At 40.2% G+C, this 19,986-nt stretch overlaps 1 protein-coding gene across 3 annotated transcripts in view; it reads right to left on the bottom strand.

Annotated features, from left to right (window-relative positions):
- CB4H10orf67 (chromosome B4 C10orf67 homolog) overlaps positions 1–19,986 on the bottom strand; it is a 165,692-nt gene that overhangs the window by 21,761 nt on the left and 123,945 nt on the right. For 2 of the 3 annotated variants that reach the window (XM_086714749.1, XM_025930708.2), the window contains exons 15-16: positions 3,335–3,415; positions 3,188–3,248 (exon numbers count right to left, since the gene is read on the bottom strand). In XM_086714749.1, the coding sequence (XP_086570875.1) occupies positions 3,188–3,248; positions 3,335–3,415 (142 nt within the window). Of the gene's footprint in view, positions 1–3,187; positions 3,249–3,334; positions 3,416–19,986 lie in introns of those variants that run through there. The other variant, XR_015253987.1, reaches the window with a different exon arrangement.

The following is a 19,986-nucleotide window of genomic DNA, read 5'->3' as shown; positions in this document are numbered from 1 at the left end:
AGAATTAGAGGAGAGACTAGTTCTTTTAAATCACCGGAGTAGCCTCGTGCTGAGGACATTATGACTCGTGTGATGGGCTAAAAGGTAGGTTCGCGGACTTTACTTGGGGAACTTGGGGATAATTTGGTCAATAGCTCAGGAGGAAAGGTAAGGAGAGGGGTTCGCTAGGCACATAGCATGTATCTCGTGTAATCCTTATTGCAAAGCCATGAGGTGGGGTCACCATCCCATGGTACAGAGCAGAGGGAATTGAGATGATGTCAGTAAGCGAGTGGTTGGAGCTGGGATGTGAACTGAAGTCTGTTGGCCTCCATGGCTTCTCTCTAACGTCCCTCATTTCCCCGTTGCGTGTGGTTGAGAACGGGGCTCATGTCACGCATACGTCTTGGGGTCAGTCAATATAATTGGATGGTGACAAGCCAGGGCTCTGGGGCCACACTCTCTGGGTTTGAATCCAGCTGTGCCACCTGGTGTGGCACAACTCTGGTAGCCTACTAAAACTCTCTGTATCCCACTGTCTCCTCTGTAGACCGGGGGGAAAGCAAGAATGCCAACCTCCTAGGGCTTTGTGAGGACTAGAGCTAAAACGTGAAAGACATTTACAACAGCGCCTACTTCCACTAAATGTTAGCCATGCACAAGTATTAAAAGTACCTTGTGGTGCGAAAGTACGATCTAATAACCTCTCGGGTTCTCTGATGTAACACTGAGGATTCTGTTAACATGGAGGCTAAGTATTCAGTAAGTATTTAGAATATTAATATTTGATTTGCATGTTCTAAAAAACAGAACTCAATACAACACTGACTTTAAAGAGTTTGATTTGGGGGTCTATCACCAGATAGGTTACAGTAATCCCCCATGCTATAGAAAATCATAATGTAACTAAACAGCTCTTTCATCATGTATTTGTGAATTTGTGCTCGAAAATACTAGAAATGTACTAAACTATTTCCTGGGGGCCTGAAGGGAGTAACCTGTGTGCTAGTGAGATTCATTTACTCCCCGAATTAGCAAATTTATAATTCAGTTTTCCTCCTGGCATTCATTTATTCATTTCCATTCATTAAAAATAGAAAATGTATTTCTATGTGCACCTGGGTGGCTCAGTCGGTTAAGCGTCCGATTTCGGCTCAAGTCATGATCTTGAGGTTCACAAGTTTCAGCCCCGCATAGGGCTCTGTGCTGACAGCTCAGAGCCCGGAGCCTGCTTCGGATTCTGTGTCTCCCTCTCCGCCCTTCCCCTTGCTTGTACTCTGTCTCTGTCTTTGTATCTCTCTCAAAAACAAACATTAACAAAAAATTTAGGAAAAAAATATGTATTTTTAGTAAATTTTGGATTAACTGGAATCCACTTAACAAGAGACTTTTATTAACTGGATTATTTCCCCACGCTATCTTCAAAGGGAACAACGCGGCATGTCAAAGTTGTATCAGAGATTTAGTAGAAAGCAATTTCGGGGGTTTTGTCCAGAGATGTTTGGTGTGAACACGGTCACATACATCTCCAGTGCAATGCAGATAAACGTTCAGAATGATGGGAGAGCTTTGTGGAGTATCGCAAGATTGTGGATCATAAAAAAGCATTTACATTCGATTTTATTTAGTAAAACAAAAGACCAGGTTAATGAAGGGTGGAAATAACCCTGCATTTTCAGGGCTGAGGAAAGAGAGTGACAGCATTTGTTTTGGCCGGAGCTACCGTGTATACTAGGTGGCCATCAAGGTTAATTTGTGCTACTTTGAATGGACCTTTGGAAAATGGAAAATCAATTTTGGATGCAAAATCGTCAACTGGATTTCTGGGGAATGGAATGTTGCTGCTAATTAAACTCTATAATTAAAATGTCAGGCAACCCATAGGTTCCAAATTCGACAATCTGGATTTTTAGAGTAAATCCTGAGAGCCTCTCTTACCCTAATACATTATGATGTTTCAGAAGTAACTTGCTGTGTGGGTTAGAATTTCCAATGACTCAACAGGTCTGATCTTATTTAATTGATCTAAACTTATTTAACTTCAGATGCCTTTAAAAGGTTGCCACTCTGGGGCGCCTGGGTGGCTCAGTCGGTTAAGCGTCCAACTTTGGCTCAGGTCACGATGTCACGGTTTGTGAGTTGGAGCCCCACGTTGGGCCCTGTGCTGACAGCTCAGAGCCTGGAGCCTGCTTCCGATTCTGTGTCTCCCTCTCTCTCTGCCCCTCCTCCATCTGTGTGCGTGCATGGGCGTGTGCACGCATGCTCTCTCTCAAAGAAAGAAAGAAAGAAAGAAAAAAAGAAAGAAAAGATTGCCATTCTGCAAGCTAGCAGCTGCATGCTTTAGAGTCTGGTGTTCTTATAATGTAAACGGCAGCCCAGGAAGCAAACAGCCTTATGATTGTTGGAAGATTTCTCTGTACCCAGGGCAGGTACATCTAGAACAGACACTACCTACAATATAAGCACTAAAGAAAAAGCCTCTCTGTTGCATGGAAACCCAGAAGAAAGGTTCCCCTCTGCTAAAGCACAATGTAGGTTTCAAAAAGCAGATTTTAAAATTAGGGCCCAGGATTTAAAACCTCTTATCCCACACTTCTCCCTTGCATAAATATTCATTACAGAAGTCTACTTTTAACCATTCCCAGACAGAAAAACAGAAATTACTGACACCCTTTGTTTATCATCAGCAAACTAATAGAATAATGTCATATTTTGTTCGCCTAACTTGTTTATTAGAGAATACGAAGCATGGTTATTTCTTAAAGAAATAACCTCCAGAAGCCTATGGACAAAACATACTTCTGGTTCCAAAAGAATTCAATTTGAAGCCCCGTCAGGACCCATAGGGCATAAAGTATGCTAGAAATAGACATACTTTTCTTCTGGTTCTTGAAATGGACAAATGGGAATTCAACACGAACTTCAGGTTTGTGATAGTTTAGTAGAATAGAAAAAGATCTCAACTGAGACCATTTCTAGTTTTGAAGTGCGATTAAATTCATTTTCAGTTAGCAGGGATTGATATTCAGAAATGCGTATTAGCATTCTTTTATTCAGCATATCCAAGTATTCGTTTCATAAACTGGCGGAAGAAAGCATCCACCCAGAATTCCCAATGCCTCGCGATAACAACGAGAAGGAAATCTCAATCTAGACTAAGTGCCCGTTCTGCGTGTGAACTGTTTTTTCCAGCAATAATGATACTTACCTTTTGGTGATGGGGGAAAAGATGTCTGATCACTGACTACATCCGTGTCCTTGTTGTCTAGCTGCAGGTAAACCAAAAGGTTTCATTACAGAGGGTGGATAATAGCAACTGATTAAATGTTTAACAGAGAACAAATAATGTACCTACCACAGGTGTATGATCGCTTGAAGAGGAAGTACGGTCTGTTATCAGGTTCATTTTAGACTCCACAAATAAAGGTTTTAATTTCTGAAAGGCACAGAAGGTATGTTTTGTGTTTTCAAGAGGAAAGGATCATCAAGTCAAATGATGTACAACGTTCTTCGACCCTTAATTAACTAAGATCTGAAAACTAAGGTCCTGATTTATTTGCTTAAATATGGCTGGGGAAATCCTTTCCTTGATACCCATGGAATAGACAGACTCCCTCCCTTATCTGGACTACCTTGAGAGAAAATTCAAGAAAAATGGTTTCTTCAATGTCTTTTCTGACTCTTCTTCCTTTTCTTTCATTTTCCTTTTTTGAGTACAGCTGACCCACGATGTTACATTAGTTTCAGGTGGATAATTTCGTGATTTAACAAGTCTACACGTTCTGTTATGCTGCGCTCACAGGTATTGCTATCCCCTGTCTCCTGATTCGGCCTCCTTTTGATGATCTCCACCCCATTTGGGGTTTAGAATTTGTAACTGGCCAGGTGTCACAGGCTTGTCCTCGGGACCTCCTACTTCTGGCAAGCTATGGCGGTGGTAATCCTGATTCCCCGGGAACTGAATGGTGAAAAACCGAAAGTAGCTCTTCCAGGAGTTCAGGAGCAGCAGCAAGCAAGCAGAATTGTCGCCAGCATCATATGTCGCAAAGTACATTACGACATTAAACATGTCCAGGTGAAAAAAGGACCAAAGGAACATTACACGTGTTTATCAAAAAAAAAGAGGTCTGGGCGCCTGGGTGGCGCAGTCGGTTAAGCGTCCGACTTCAGCCAGGTCACGATCTCGCGGTCCGGGAGTTCGAGCCCCGCGTCAGGCTCTGGGCTGATGGCTCAGAGCCTGGAGCCTGTTTCCGATTCTGTGTCTCCCTCTCTCTCTGCCCCTCCCCCGTTCATGCTCTGTCTCTCTCTGTCCCAAGGATAAATAAACGTTGAAAAAAAAAAAAAAGAGGTCTGAGATCCATGGATGTATACTGTGCATTTATGTGACATTTTCCCTATTCAAAGGAAATCATCTTGGTGATTTGTGTGCATGCATACGTGTCCACACACAGGGGTGTTTGTATGTATTTTTCTATTCCCCAGAACCCACTCCCACTCTTTGCTACTACCCCAAGGAAACAATTTAAATATTTTATGTGTGTGTTTTATTTGGATACGTTCTTGCAAAAACATGTAATTTCGTGGGTGCCTTTTAATTTGCAAGTGGTGCTACGTGATATCCTATTTTGTTGATTCTAAGGCATAGTTTTCTGGTATTTTAACATCCCTAAAATTGGACGTATCTTGCAATGGATGGAGTGTCACAGTATAATTGGCGGCACTTTTCTCTTTTAGAGACTTAGCAAATTTTGAAACGATGTTAAGCACATCTTAGATTCAAAGTGAAGGGGTGCCTGGGTAGGTGGCTTGGTCGGTTGAGAGTCTGACTTTGGCTCAGGTCATGCTTTTGTGGTTCGTGAGTTCAAGTGCTGTGTCAGTCTCTAAGCTGACAGCTCAGAGCCTGGAGCCTGCTTTGGATTCTGTGTCTCCCTCTCTCTCTCTCTCTCTCTCTCTGCTCCTCCCCTGCTTGTGCTCTGTCTCTGTCTCTCAAAATAAGTAAACATTAAAAAATAATTTAAAAAATGACGCACAGTATACCTTGTGTGTTCCTTCTCCTGCTAAGTACTAAGTAATTTGAATAAGTACTATGTTTTTAAGATCTGCTTTAGTCTGCTACATATGCCTAAAATCGAGTACTGCACAGTACCTAGTACTACCTAGTACTGCAGGCATGTATCTACCTCATTTTGCCCCTCTACTCACTACGGCAGTTCAGGTCACACCATTGTCTGTCACCAGCACACTTCATGGCTTCCTGACCTGCTTCTTTCCCCCCCCCTGAGCTCTCCAGAACTGCCCGAGTTGCTCCTTTAAAATGTTAAGTGAAGGGCGCCTGGGTAGGGTTCAGTCAGTGACGCATCCAACTCTTGATTTCAACTCAGGTCATGATCTTGCAGATTGAGATTGAGATCTTGTGAGATTGAGCCCTGTGTCAGGCTCTACAAGGCAGGACAGCGCAGAGCCTGCTTGGGATTCTCTGTCTTCCTCTCTCTCTCTCTCTGCACCCCGCCCTTCTCTCTCTCTCTCAAAACAAATAAATAAACATTAAAAAAAAATTACTCTTGTCAATGGCAACAGTGACCTTCGTAAAATGTTAAGTGAGATTGTCTTATTCCTCTGCTCTAAACTCTGAAAGGCTCCGAATTTTACTCCGAGTTAAAAAAAAGTCAAAAACCTATTATTCCTTTGACGACATTTATTATATTTTCTCTCTTGCCCCCTCTGCTCCAGTCACACCAGACACTTTGCTGTTTTTCGAGCATGCCGGGCACACTTCCATTATTAGAGCCTTCCAAATGGGCCTTTCCATGTCTAGAAAATTCTTCTCCTAGTTTCTTCCCTCAGTACCTTCAAGTCTTTCATGAATATGATAAAAGAAGCCAGTATCAACTGTATGACTGCTGGGAATTTAAGTTTTAAGGTACTCCATAGTCTCGTATCTTTAAGTGCAAGTGTAGGAGAAAATGTAACCTCTATGGTAGGGCTGAAAATGGTAAAAATCCTGCTAAAATTGGGGTCAGAAATAGGTGCTGTGCACACCAACCTGCCTTCCAGCCGTAAATGTGAAGGACAGATTTAAGCAATACACAAAAGAACACAGTTGATAATATCGGGTTTCACCACATCTCACCCTGTCAAGGATGAGAAAAGGGTAAATAAAACAGGGACTATGAAAACACTGTAGAATCAGTTCAACAGTATACTGAAATCAGAAGAAGTGTATAATTTTAAAAAGATCTATGAAGAGATCTAGATGAAAACTTCATTAAGCTTTTTGGGCCCACCAGTAGAGTATAAGAGTAAATGGTCTCTTGGGGCGCCTGGGTGGCGCAGTCGGTTGGGCGTCCGACTTCAGCCAGGTCACGATCTCGCGGTCCGTGAGTTCGAGCCCCACGTCGGGCTCTGGGCTGATGGCTCGGAGCCTGGAGCCTGCTTCCGATTCTGTGTCTCCCTCTCTCTCTGCCCCTCCCCCGTTCATGCTCTGTCTCTCTCTGTCCCAAAAATAAATAAACATTGAAAAAAAAATTAAAAAAAAAAAAAAGAGTAAATGGTCTCTAGGAAACACAGGCAGGAGTCTCTGGAAAAGAATCAGGTAAGATAAAATGCGAAGGGATTATGGATGTGACATGGAAAGATTACTGGTGATTAAAATATAAGAGCAGCATTTAAATCCAAATAAGATTTCCGCTTCTTATATTCTTAAATGTAGCCATTAGCTGGTGAAACACACACACACACACACACACACACACACACACACACACACAAGAATGTTCATATCTCAGTCTAAGGGAAGTTGGACACCCAAGGTTTCCATCCTGGAGCTACCATTCACCTTGAAGGCATTCGTCAGACTTACTGAATGAATGCAAGAGTTGTCAAAGGTTCCTACGACTCTGGAGCCCAAGGTCCACCTAAGATGAGTAGTGACAAGTGTCCACTCCACGATAAATCTGGGACCACAAGGCTGGAACCACAGTTAGGGTTAAATACAACTTCAAGTAAGGTTCTCCCAAGCAGTTTGCAAGGAAAATTTGAAGGAAATAAAAAATCTCTCCTGAAAACTCCTAACCTAGCCCATGTTGTTTGTAAGCTGAATTCACGCCTGTGGTCTGAAACACCATAAGCTGAAAGCATTTGATGTAATGTAATAATATGGTGATGGTGCTCGTGGTGATTGAGAGAATCACATTAAAATCTTTTTTTTTTAACGTTTATTATTTATTTTTGAGACAGAGAAAGACAGAGCATGAACAGGGGAGGGGCAGAGAGAGAGGGAGACACAGAACCCGAAACAGGCTCCAGGCTCTGAGCTGTCAGCACAGAGCCCGACGCGGGGCTCGAACTCACAGACTGTGAGATCATGACCCGAGCCGAAGTCGGACGCTCAACCGGCTGAGCCACCCAGGCGCCCCTCACATTAAAATCTTTAACGTAAGAATTCCTCTTCAGCCCAGGCTCCTTTTTTTTTTTTTTTTGTAAATAAGGCTCCAGAGAAACTGAACAGCTCATCATCAAAAATCTTTACATATATCATAAGTGGCTGCCAGAAGAAAGGGTAGCACTAGACCCTCTAAATCTTCAGACCTAGGAATTTTCAGTCATAAAACATGAAATCAATGCATATGACATATTTCAAGAAATAAAAGCAAGAAGCTTGAGGATGGACAGTAAACATATTTGAAAGACAAACCAAACAGAATTTATTTGTGCATTTCTTGAAAATGAGAAATATAATAAGTGAAATTAAAATTCAGAAGAAAATTTTAACAAAAATATACACATATGTGAAAAAATACTTAATACGTTGAAAGACAGAATGGAATATACTATTTAGAATGCAGCTCAAAGAGAAAGCTGGGCCAAATATTACAGAAAAAATATGGAATATAGAGGTTAGAAGGACAGGGCATAGCATATATTTAATCAGAGTTTCAAAAAAGTGAGTAGAGTTAAGGCAAAATACAAATAGTAACTGAAAACTTTTTAGAACTAATGAAAGAAACAAATCTCCACTTCCAAGAAGCACAATGAATCTCAAACCGAATCAACAAAAGAAATCTACAACCAGACCCCTCATGGTAAAACTGCAGAACATTAAAGAAAAAGAGAGCTTAAAAGCAGAAAAAGACGAAAAACAGATTGACATTAAGGAAACCACAGTTAAAAAGAGCAAAATTCCCGGGGCACCTGGGTAGCTCATTTGGTTAAGCATCTAACTTCAGCTCAGGTCACGATCTCGTGGTTCGTGAGTTCAAGCCCCACATTGGGCTCTCTACTGTCCGCATGAATCCTGCTTCATATCCTCTGTCCCCTTCTCTCTCTGCCCCTCCCCTGCTCGTTCTCTCTCTCTCTTAAAAAAAAAAAAAAAGAGCAATATTCCCTAGTAACAATGAAATCTAGGAGACAGTAGAATGATATACTCCATGTGCAAAGAGAAAGTATCATCAACCTAAAATCTTATACCTAGCAAAAATATCTTCCAATAACAGGGGCAAAAATAGACATTTTCCATGAAGTGAAAACTGAGAGTGTTAGCCAGGAGCAGATACCCACTAAAGAAAATTCTAAATGAGGGACGCCTGGGTGGGTGGCTCAGTCGGTTAAGCATCTGACTTTCCGTCAGGTCATGATCTCGTGGTTCATGAGTTCAAGCCCCACATCGGGCTCTGTGCTGACAGCTCAGAACCTAGAGTCTGCTTTGGATTCTGTGTCTCCCATACCCTCTGCCCCTCCCCCACTCACATGCTGTCTTTCTCTCTCTTTCAAAAATAAACAAACATTAAAAATTTTTTTTTTAATTTTTTTTTTCAACGTTTATTTATTTTTGGGACAGAGAGAGACAGAGCATGAACGGGCGAGGGGCAGAGAGAGAGGGAGACACAGAATCGGAAACAGGCTCCAGGCTCTGAGCCGTCAGCCCAGAGCCCGACGCGGGGCTCGAACTCACAGACCGCGAGATCGTGACCTGGCTGAAGTCGGACGCTTAACCGACTGCGCCACCCAGGCGCCCCTAAAAATTTTATTTTAAAGAAAATCCTAATGAGTGTACTTCATACATAAGGAAAGAGGTCCCAGATGAAAGGTCTGAGATGCAAGAAGGAATTGTGAATAAAGAAAGTGGTAAATACATAAGTAAACTCAAATAAATACTGACCAATTAAGCCTATAATAATAATAATATGTTATGGGGATACAGGAAACCAGATAGAACTAAAATATATGACATAATAGCATAATAAACTGACAGTGGTGGTGATTTAAATTTAATTGCTTAAAGAAGTCCTGGGGCGCCTGGGTGGCTCAGTCGGTTAAGCGTCCAACTTCAGCTCAGGTCATGAACTCAGGTTCATGGGTTTGAGCCCCACATCAGGCTCTGTGCTGACAGCTCGGAGCCTGGAGCCTCCTTCCGATTCTGTGTCTCCCTCTCTCTCTGCCCCTCCCCTGCTTGCGTTCTGTCTATCTTCCAAAAATAAATAAACATTAAAAAAAATTTAAAAAAAAGAAGTCTTACTATTCAGGATGATGGTAAAGATACAGAGATTTGGATTTTTCTGATAGACTTTAGAACTTCCCACATGACACATGAGAAAAAAAATAACCAATTCATAAGAATGTGAGAAGGAAGGGCTCCTGGGTGGCTCATTTGGTTAAGCATCTGACTCTTATTTCAGTCCAGGTCATGAATTCATGGTTTTGTGGGCTCGAGCCCCACATAAGGCTGGCAGCATGGAGCCTGCTTGTGATTCTCTCTCTCTACTTCTCTCTCTGCCCCATTCATGCTGTCTCTGTCTCTCTCAAAACAAATAAATAAACTTTAAAAAGAAAAAAAAATGCTTAAAAATAGAACTACTCTACCACCCAGCAATAGCACTACTAGGAATTTATCCAAAGGATACAGGAATTCTGGTTCATAGGGGCACATGTACCCCAATGTTTATAGCAGTGCTTTCAACAATAGCCAAATCAGGTAAAGAGCCCAAATGTTCATCAACTGATGAGTGGATAAAGAAGATGTGCTTTATATATACAATGGAAAACTATGTGACGATGAGAAAGCATGAAATCATGCCATTTGCAACAACGTGGATGGAACTGGAGGGTATTATGCTAAGTGAAATAAATCAGTCAGAGAAAGACAGATATCATATGTTTTCACTCATATGTGGAACTTGAGAAACTTAATAGAAGATCATGGGGGAAAGAAAGGGGAGAAAATAGTTACAGAGAGGGAGGGAGGCAAACCATAAGAGACTCTTAAACACAGAGACCAAACTAAAAGTTGATAGGGGGTGGAGGAGAGGGGAAAAACGGGTGATGGGCATTGAAGAGGGCACTTGTTGGGATGAGCACTGGGTGTTGAATATAAGCGATGAATCATGGGAATCTACCCCCCAAAACCGAGAGTACACTGAACACAATGTATGTTAACCAATTTGACAATAAATTATATTTTTAAATGTCTTAATATTAATTAATAAAAAATAAAATGTGTATTCCTTAAAAAAAAGAAAAAAATGCAAGGAGAAAAACATAGACAAGAAGGTCAGATGAAAAACACAAAATAAGATAGAAATAAATCCAAATGTATCAATGATTACAATAAATTTAAATGGACTAAATGCTCCAGTTAAAAGACAAAGATTATCAACCCAGATTAAGAACAAATTCTAACATTAGTTATATGCTGCTTGAAAGAGTTACAACCAAAGCATAAGCATATAAAAGGCTGAAAGTGATAGGATAGAAAAAGACACCATGAAAATAATGACCTACAGAAAGTTAGGCAGCTGTAGTAATATAAAGCCAAACAGACGTCAAGGCAAAAACCATTTGTAGAGATAAAGAGGTCACAAAATAATGGTAAAATGCTCAATTTACCAGGAGGATATAATATTTCTAAAGTAGTAAGCATCTAATGACACAGTTTCAAATTATATAAAGCAAAACTTGATACAAATTACATGAATAAATATGCAACTCGTCGATTAGAAGAGAGTAGCATAAAAACACAAGGTACGTAACATTAAATTAAAAAACAATTTTGTAGGGGTGCCTGGGTGGCTCAGTCAGTTGAGTGTCCGACTCCCTTTTTGGCTCAGGTCATGATCCCAGAGTCATGGAATCAAGCCCTGCATTGGGCTCTGCATTAAGCGTGGAGCCTGCTTAAGATTCTCTCTCTCTCTCTCTCTCTCTCTCTCTCTCTCTCTCTCTCTCCCACCCCCCCCCCCCCGCCCCCCACTGTGTCCTTCTATCGAGTCATGCTCTCTTTCAAGGAAAAAAAAAAAACTTCTGTGGAGAAAATCATAAAACTACCAAACTGAAGCTTAGACAAAAGAAATAACGTTTATAAATTAGAAGATTCAGTACCATAAAGATGTCAATTGTATCCAAATTGATCTAGATTTAATGCACTTCTAATCAAAATCCCAATTGAATTTTTGTTTTGTTTCTTCTGTTTTTTTTTTTTTTTCTGTGAATATTAACAATCTGATTCTAAACTTTATATGGAGATGCAAAGATCAACACCAAGGTAGGGGTATTTCCCTTACTAGAAAAAGACTTAAAAATAAAAGTAGAAATATTAAATTAGTATCATATTAGTGCAAGAATAGACAAATAGAACAGTAGAACAGAATAGAGAGACAGAAACAGACTCTCACATATATGAGCTCATATATATATATATATATATATATATATATATATATATATACATAGCAGGTGGAATTATGTATCCAGGGAGAAGATGGGTTTTTTAATAAATGGTGCTGGGTCAGTTGATTATCTGTATTAAAAGAAAATGAAATCAGACATCTGCCTCTCCACACATTATCAATTCCAGGTGTATTAAGCCTCTAAACATGGAAGGCCAAGAGGGAAAAATGTGACTATCATAAAGAATATATTTGTGACTAAAGGTTAGGTAAGGTCGTCTTAAAGCAGAAAAAATGTGAAGGCAAAAAGGAAAATATTACTAATTAAATTAACATCAAGATTAAGAACATTCATTTGTGAAAAGATACCAAAATACCATCCAAAACTGAAAGAAGACATTTGCAACACATATAGCTGACAAAGGGTTCGTTTCCAAATTGTATTAAAATGGTCTTTAGGAAATTTTTTTATTCCTAATAAACTCTTTTTTAAAGTTTTTACTTTAAATTCTAGTTAGTTAACACACAGTACAATATTTAGAACCTTTTTAATTGAATGTTTTTCAACTTAAAAAAAACAAAAAACAGTTCACTCATTTCTCCCACCCTCCACCCCTGCCTCTTGCAACCTAGTCTGTTCTCTATATCTATAAGCTTGGTTCTTGTTTGTTTGTTTAAATTCTACGAATTAGAGAGATCATGTAGTATTTGTCTTTCTCTGGCTGACTTATGTCACTTAGCATAATGCTCTCAAGGCCCATCCATGTTAATGCAAGTGACAATATTCCATTCCCTTTTTTGGCCGAACAATATTCCTTTGTGTATATACACCAAAATTTCTTTAGCCATTCATCTGTTGATGGGGACTTAGGTTGTTTCCATATATAGACTGTTATAAATAATGCTGCAATGAACAGGAAGGTGTACAAAATTTTCAAATTATTGTTTTTGTTTTCTTCAGGCAAACACTGAGAGGAGCAATTGCCAGATCATACGGTGGTTCTATTTTTAATTGATTTCTAAGAAGGCTCCACACCCAGGGTGGAATCCATTGTGGGTCCTGAACCCACGCCCCTGAGATCAAGACCTGTGCTGAGGTCAAGAGTCGGATGCTTAACTGACCGAGTCACCCAGGGGCCTCATATTTTTAATTCCTAACAAACCTCCGTATTGTTCTTCATCCTGGTTGCACCAATTTACATTCCCAGCAGCAGTGCACAAGGATTCCCTATTCTCCACATTGTCACCAACATTTGTTGTCCCTTGTCTTTTTGGTAGCAGTCATTATAGCAGGTATGAGTTGATATCTCATTGTGGTTTTGATGTGCATTCCCCTGATGATTAATGATGTTGAGCATTTTTAAGTGTATCTGTTCACCATGTGAATAGCATCTTTGGAAAAATATCTATTTAGATCTTCTGCCATTTTTTAAAATTATATTGTTTAGGGGGCACCTGGGTGGCTCAGTCAGTTAAGCATCCGACTCTTGATTTCGGCTCAGGTCAGGACCTCACGGTTCACGAGTTTGAGCCCCGTGTGGCCCCCTGTACTGACAGCGCAGGGCCTGCTTGCCATACTCTCTTCTCTCTCCCCCTCTCTCTGCCCCTCCCCTGCACATTCACTCTCTGCCTCCCTCTCAAAACAAATACATAAACTTTAAAAAAAAGTTTTAAAAAAATTGTATTGTTTGTTGTTTGTTTTTTGCTATTGAGTTGGATGAGTTCTTAGTACATTTTGGCTATTAGCCCCTTATCAGATACATGATTTGCAATTACTTTCTCCCATTCAGTATGTTGCCTTTTCATTTTGTTGATGGCTTCCTTTGATGTGCAGAAGCTTTTTAGTTCGGGTTAGTCCCACTTATTTATTTTTGCTACTCTTGCTTTTGCTTTTGGTGTCAGATCCAAAAAATCATGGCCAAGAACTATGTCAAAGAGCTTACCACCTATATTTTCTTCTAGGAGTTTTATGGTTCCCAGTCTTATTTTCAAGACTTCAACGCATTTTAACTTAGTTTTTTTTTTTTGTGTGTGTGTGTGGTGTAAGAGAGTGGTGTAGTTTTATTCTTTCGCATGTGGCCTTTCAGTTGGCCAGCACCATTGATTGAAAATGACTGAAGTGGGGCGCCTGGGTGGCGCAGTCGGTTAAGCGTCCGACTTCAGCCAGGTCACGATCTCGCGGTCCGTGAGTTCGAGCCCCGCATCAGGCTCTGGGCTGATGGCTCAGAGCCTGGAGCCTGTTTCACATTCTGTGTCTCCCTCTCTCTCTGCCCCTCCCCCGTTCATGCTCTGTCTCTCTCTGTCCCAAAAATAAATAAACGTTGAAAAAAAAAATTAAAAAAAAAAAAAAAAAAAAAAAGAAAATGACTGAAGAAACCTGTGTATCATCATGACTGGAGTACTGTTCCTCACGGGCCACTCCTCTGCCAGGAACGGCTCTTTGTGTCACTATGACATGAAAGAAAAGTAATCTTTGATCTTATTTAAGCCAGTATATTTTTGTCATAGCAATCATACCAGCTCATCCATAGACTTGAACGCACCAATACGTTATGACCGACAATTCTATTATTACTACAAAACTTGGAAAAACTGCTACATGTGGGTATCAGGTGAAATGAAAAGAATGCTTTGGGTGACAATGCTCATAATACCAAAAAAGCGAGGATGAACTCCAATGTTGATCAATAGCAGAATGGATACATAAGTTGTGGTATATTCAAGCAACAGAATACTCTCAATGGGTGAACCACAACCCCAAGCGTCAGCACGGGTGAGTCTGAAAAGCATAATGTTGAGAAAATGGAGCACATCACTGAAGAATACTCACATTTTTTCAACTATATTCTTTCATTTATAGGGGCACCTGGGTGGCTCAGTTGCTTAAGTGTCTGACTTCGGCTCAGTTCAAGATCTCACTGTTCACTGTTTGTGAGTTCGAGCCCCACATTGGGCTCTGTGCTGACAGCTCGGAGCCTAGAGCCTGCTTCCGATTCTGTCTGTCTGTCTGTCTCTCTCTCTCTGTCCTTTCCCCACTCATACTGTCGCTCTCTGCCTCTCAAAAAATACATAAATGCTAAAAAAACACCATTTTATATTCTTTCATTGATAGAAAGTTTAAAAACGGGCAAAAGTCAACAACAAGCTGCTTAGGGATACAGGCACGAGTGACAAAAACTGTCAAGAAGGACATTGGGCCAATGGCTTCTGGGAGGGAATGGAGAAGAATGTGCTCAGTGGGCTTCTCCAGTTTTAGTCTACAGATACCTGGGTCCTAGGAACACAAGATACCTGGGTCCTAAGAACACAAGTATTCATGTGATCGTCATTCTTTAAATTGCACATATGTATTTTCACTCATCCTTTTTGTACACATGATTATTTCATGGTAAAAACAAATAAGATAGAAACAAGCAAAGTTCAGAGTAGAAACAAAATGGGTTCTTTCCTACCGAGACTCAACACAAAAGTAAGAGCTGAGAGGTAAGGAAACTTACACAAACAGATGTGCATATGATATGCACAGATTGCTAACAACACAATAACAGAACTAAACTCAGTATTGGACGTAGTAATGATTAGAATGAACATGGTACAAAATAGAATATTTATGTCGAGTAATGTTCCTAACCTTTAGCCTGTCACAGGACACATAAATATGGCATTACTTGTAGGGAGTACTGGGGTGGGGGGGAGTGGACAAGGTTACTCATGGCCTTAGACAGTGGGAGGAGAGGTTCAGGCTGCCCCAGTCATGCCCCAACCCTTGCCACCCGGAGGGCCAAGCACAATCACTATGTCTGCACTTTTAAAACAAGTTCAGGAAATTCTGATGAGTTTCAAACTGGAAAGGTTTCCTAAAAGCGCCAAGGAAAAGAACAAAGAGAATAACATGACATTAAAGAGAACACGATGACTATGGAGGACAGAAAATAGATTTTCAACCTATGATGGTGTTTCTGAAAAAGAAACAAAAACTGATCCTGTAGATGCAATCATTAGAAGAATACATAAGAAATACGTCTGAGTTGGGAAAAAAAAAAAGATTTAAATCTCTAGATGAGAGAGGCTCATTTCACTCAAGGGAAATTAATAAAATGTTGCTTCTTAACTCATATCCTGGTGACACCTTTAAATTTCAAGTTTAAAGAAAATAGCTTATAAATATTCACTGGGAGAAAATAAGCCAGGTTAATTAGCAACAAACAAATATTAAGCTGACTCCAGTCAGGGCAAGACATAGCAAAGTGAAGATAATGTTTCCAGAAAAGAAGAAAAAACTCAAAGACATGGTCTAGTTTGCAAGAAATAAATCAAGATTAAGAACTAAAGAAGGGCAGAAGTCACGATTTTAAAAAAAGGTTGTAAGGTAGGGGTGCCTGGGTGGCTCAGTCAGTTGAACTTCCGACTTCAGCTCAGGTCATGATCTTATGGTTCATGAGTTCGAGCCCTGTGCCAGGCTCTGTGCTGACGGCTCAGAGCCTGGAGCCTGCTTTGGATTCTGTGTCTCCTTCTCTCTCTGTCCCTTCCCCGTTCATGTTCTGTCTCTCTCTCTCTCTCTCAAATATAAAATAAAACACACACAAAAACATTTAAAACAATAAAAATAAAAAGGTTGTGAGGTTAAAGATAAACATGGCTAAGTAAGTACAAGTCATTGCTATTCAAACGGTTACAAAATTAAAAGAAAAGCTAAGTAATCAGAAATACTTTTATGTGATAAAAAGAATCACATAATAATAATGTAGTTCTCTAAACAGAATAAAATTAACACAGACTGGAAGGAAAGGAGGGATACACTGATGAAATTAAGGCTGAAATGACACTTGGAGGGACAAAAACCACATATAACCCCTTGTTTTACTCACAGTGAGTTAAGACTTGAACTTGTTTGGTTCTTGTTATCGTAACTGCAGAAATGTAATTTGATTTTCCATTGAAGTTTACTATTACAATACAGATAATAAAAACCACAACTAAAATGTGGTTCATATTACATAAGCCAGGAGATAAAGAGAAGAACCAGCAGTCATAAAATAAGGTGACGAAACCCCCCAAAAATATCACCTATGCTGTTTCAGTTTGCATATTATTTTTTTTCAGTTTGCATATTAAATGTAAATGAGCGACAGGTTAGATTTAAAAAACTAAAATCCAATCATGCTGTTACCTAACAGTTCACAACTGGGGCGCCTGGGTGGCTCAGTCGGTTGAGCGTCTTCCGCTCAGGTCATGATCTCACAGTTCATGGGTTCGAGCCCCGCATCGGGCTCTGTGCTGACAGCTCAGAGCCTGGAGCCTGCTTTGGATTCTGTGTCACCCTCTCTCTCTCTCTCTCTCCCTCTCTCAAAAGTGAATAAACATTAAAAAATGTTTAATAAATATTAAAATTTTTTTAATTAAAAAAAGTTCACAACTAAAAGAAAATGACACAGCAACACAAAGATTGAGCAAAGATAGTAAAATACAGACAAGAAGATAATACACGTAACAAAATTAATAATAGACAAGTTAGACATCAAGGCTAGCATGAACCTCACTGGCCATGAATGAAAGGTATAATCCATAGCAAAGATAGGACAGTGAAGAGTCTCCCTGAGCTGTTTTATATCATGAAACATCATGATATATAATGTGAAGCAAAAGCTATCATCGTGGCATTTTCCTTGCTAACTATATCTACTAGCTTGCTGTAGGGCATAGCCTCAAAACTTAAAAAGAAATCTTTGTCATTTATATTTAGTTAGACTAGATATCTGGTAGCCACTTGGGTCTTTGCATTCTGAAATAAACCACCAGCTAAAGAGACTCAAAAAATATAATTTAACAAAATCCCAATCAAAATCCTGGTGGATATATTTTTTAAAGACATTGACTTGCAGATTCTAAAACATATGGAAGTATTAAGGGTATAGAATTGTCAAGACAATCTTGGAGAAGAAGAATACAATGGAAGGACTTGCGCTATCTGATTTCAAGACTTATTACAAAGCTATATTAATTAAGACTATCTAGTATTGGCGAAAGGACAAATAGACCAATGGAACAAAACAGATTTTAGAAACAGATTCATGAATACATTGTCAACTGAATTAGAACAAAGGAACCAGCGAAACTCAGTGGGAAAGGAAGATCAAAATCCCATCAGAAGTATATGCGGAATGTGGGATACAGCCAAGGCCACAGAAAACACAATCTGCCGCACAGAGGAAAAGCTAAGTTGATCTTCATTAAGATTAAGAATTTCTTGGGGCGCCTGGGTGGCGCAGTCGGTTAAGCGTCCGACTTCAGCCAGGTCACGATCTCGCGGTCCGTGAGTTCGAGCCCCGCGTCAGGCTCTGGGCTGATGGCTCGGAGCCTGGAGCCTGTTTCCGATTCTGTGTCTCCCTCTCTCTCTGCCCCTCCCCCGTCATGCTCTGTCTCTCTCTGTCCCAAAAATAAATAAAAAACATTGAAAAAAAATTTTTTAAAGAATTTCTTACAAAAATTAAAAATTTCTGACCTTCAAAAGATGCTATTCTGAAAATAGAAGGAGGAACTGCAGATGGGAATAAATATTTGCAATGTGTATATGACAAAAGACACATCTAGAATATATAACAAAAGGCTATAACTCAATAATAATTAAAAACAGACAAAATGGGGGGAAGGAGGAATGGGGAATTATTATTTAAAGATTACAAAGTTTCCTTTTTGCAAGATGAATGGGTTCTGGAGGTTGGTTTCACAGCAATGTGAATATCCTTTATTAAACTCCACACTTAGAAATGGTTAAGATGGTAAACTTATGAGTATTGTGCCACAATATTTTTAAAAAGTCTTGAACGGTCCCTTTACGAAAGTAGATCTAAAACTAACCAATAAGCACAGCAAAATACATTAACATCATTTTTTTAACTGTTTATTTACTTTTGAGAGAGAGACAGAGTGCGAGCGGGGGAGGAACAGAGAGGGAGACAGAATCTGAAGCAGGCTCCAGGCTCTGAGCTGTCAGCACAGAGCCCGACGCGGGGCTCAAACCCGTGAACCGTGAGATCATGACCTGAACCGAAGTGGGGCGCTTAACCGACTGAGCCACCCGGACATCCCTTAACATCATTAATTATTAGGGAATGCAAGTTAAAACTTCAGTGAGACATTATTTTAGGATGGCTGAGCTTTACAAACTGACAAGATCATGTCGGTGAAGATGTGGGCCACAGGAACTCTCAAACGTTCAGAATATAAATATAACTCTCAAAAATATAAATATTAAAAAATATATAAAAATATATGCCCATGCCCCAGCTATTCCAGTCCTACCTGAGGGTTACAAAAACATATTCCCAGAAATAACTAGTACAAGAATGTTTGTAGCACCTTTCCCCCCCCCCAAACAGCCCCTACCTGGAAACAGCCCAGGTGTCCATCAGAGGAGAACGGATCAACAAATTAGTTTTTATTCATACCGTAGGATGCTATTCAGCAATCCAAAGAAATTGCTATAGATGCACACAGTAACATGGATGAATCACAAGAGCACCATGCTGAGTAAAATAAGCCAGACAGAAAAGGACACACACTGCATGATTCCACCTGCATAAATTTTAAGAGCGAGCAAAACTAACCTGCAGTGATAGAAATCACAGCAACATTTATCCGGCGTGGGGGATGTGACTAAGGTATTGTCTGGAAAGGGACGCAGAAAACTTCCAGGGAAGATGGGAATGCTCTATCCTTCCTTTCACTTAGGTGATGGCTACGCAGATCAAAGCACTTCGAATGATACACTTGGTATTTGTGCCCTTTCCCAGATGTATACCTCCTTAGCAAGAAAATATTAAACCTTTTTTATAGCATTGATTCAGACATGCAACTTAAAGTTCGATATTTCCTTATTCATGTCTGTCTTCTCTGCTCTGTGAGTCAGGCACTACTCTCATCTCTGTGCGCCTAACAGTTTACAGGACAGATCAGTCTGTGATCTCATGAAAGGTACAGTCTATAAAGAAAAGCGCCCTATCTGTCATGTGCGCTATCTCATTCCCAGCACGGAGCATGGTGCTTGGTACATGTTTACACTCAATAAATATTTGTGGAGTGGATGGGCAGCTACTGCGCAGGGAACCGAGGAAAAATGTTAGTTACCCAATACTCACTCACTCATCACTCCCTCTCTTCCTCTCCACCCCCCTCTGTTTTACTTCAATATTTGCTCTCCACTCTGACGAGTGTCTCGAGGGCCCGTATACTGTGTGGATGTATGGTCAAGAATCAGGAGCCTGGAATCCCAGAGAGGTAATGGCATATGGATGATTCTAGACCCGACGGGGCACCAGCCCTCCTCCGCAGGAAGATAGACCCGATCGCT

The sequence above is a fragment of the Puma concolor genome, chromosome B4 (genome assembly GCF_028749965.1).
Source record: "Puma concolor isolate L17-30 chromosome B4, mPumCon1.1.hap2, whole genome shotgun sequence".
NCBI lineage: Eukaryota > Metazoa > Chordata > Mammalia > Carnivora > Felidae > Puma > Puma concolor.
Note: the sequence above shows the minus strand (reverse complement) of the source record. Positions and strands in the feature narration are given on the sequence as shown.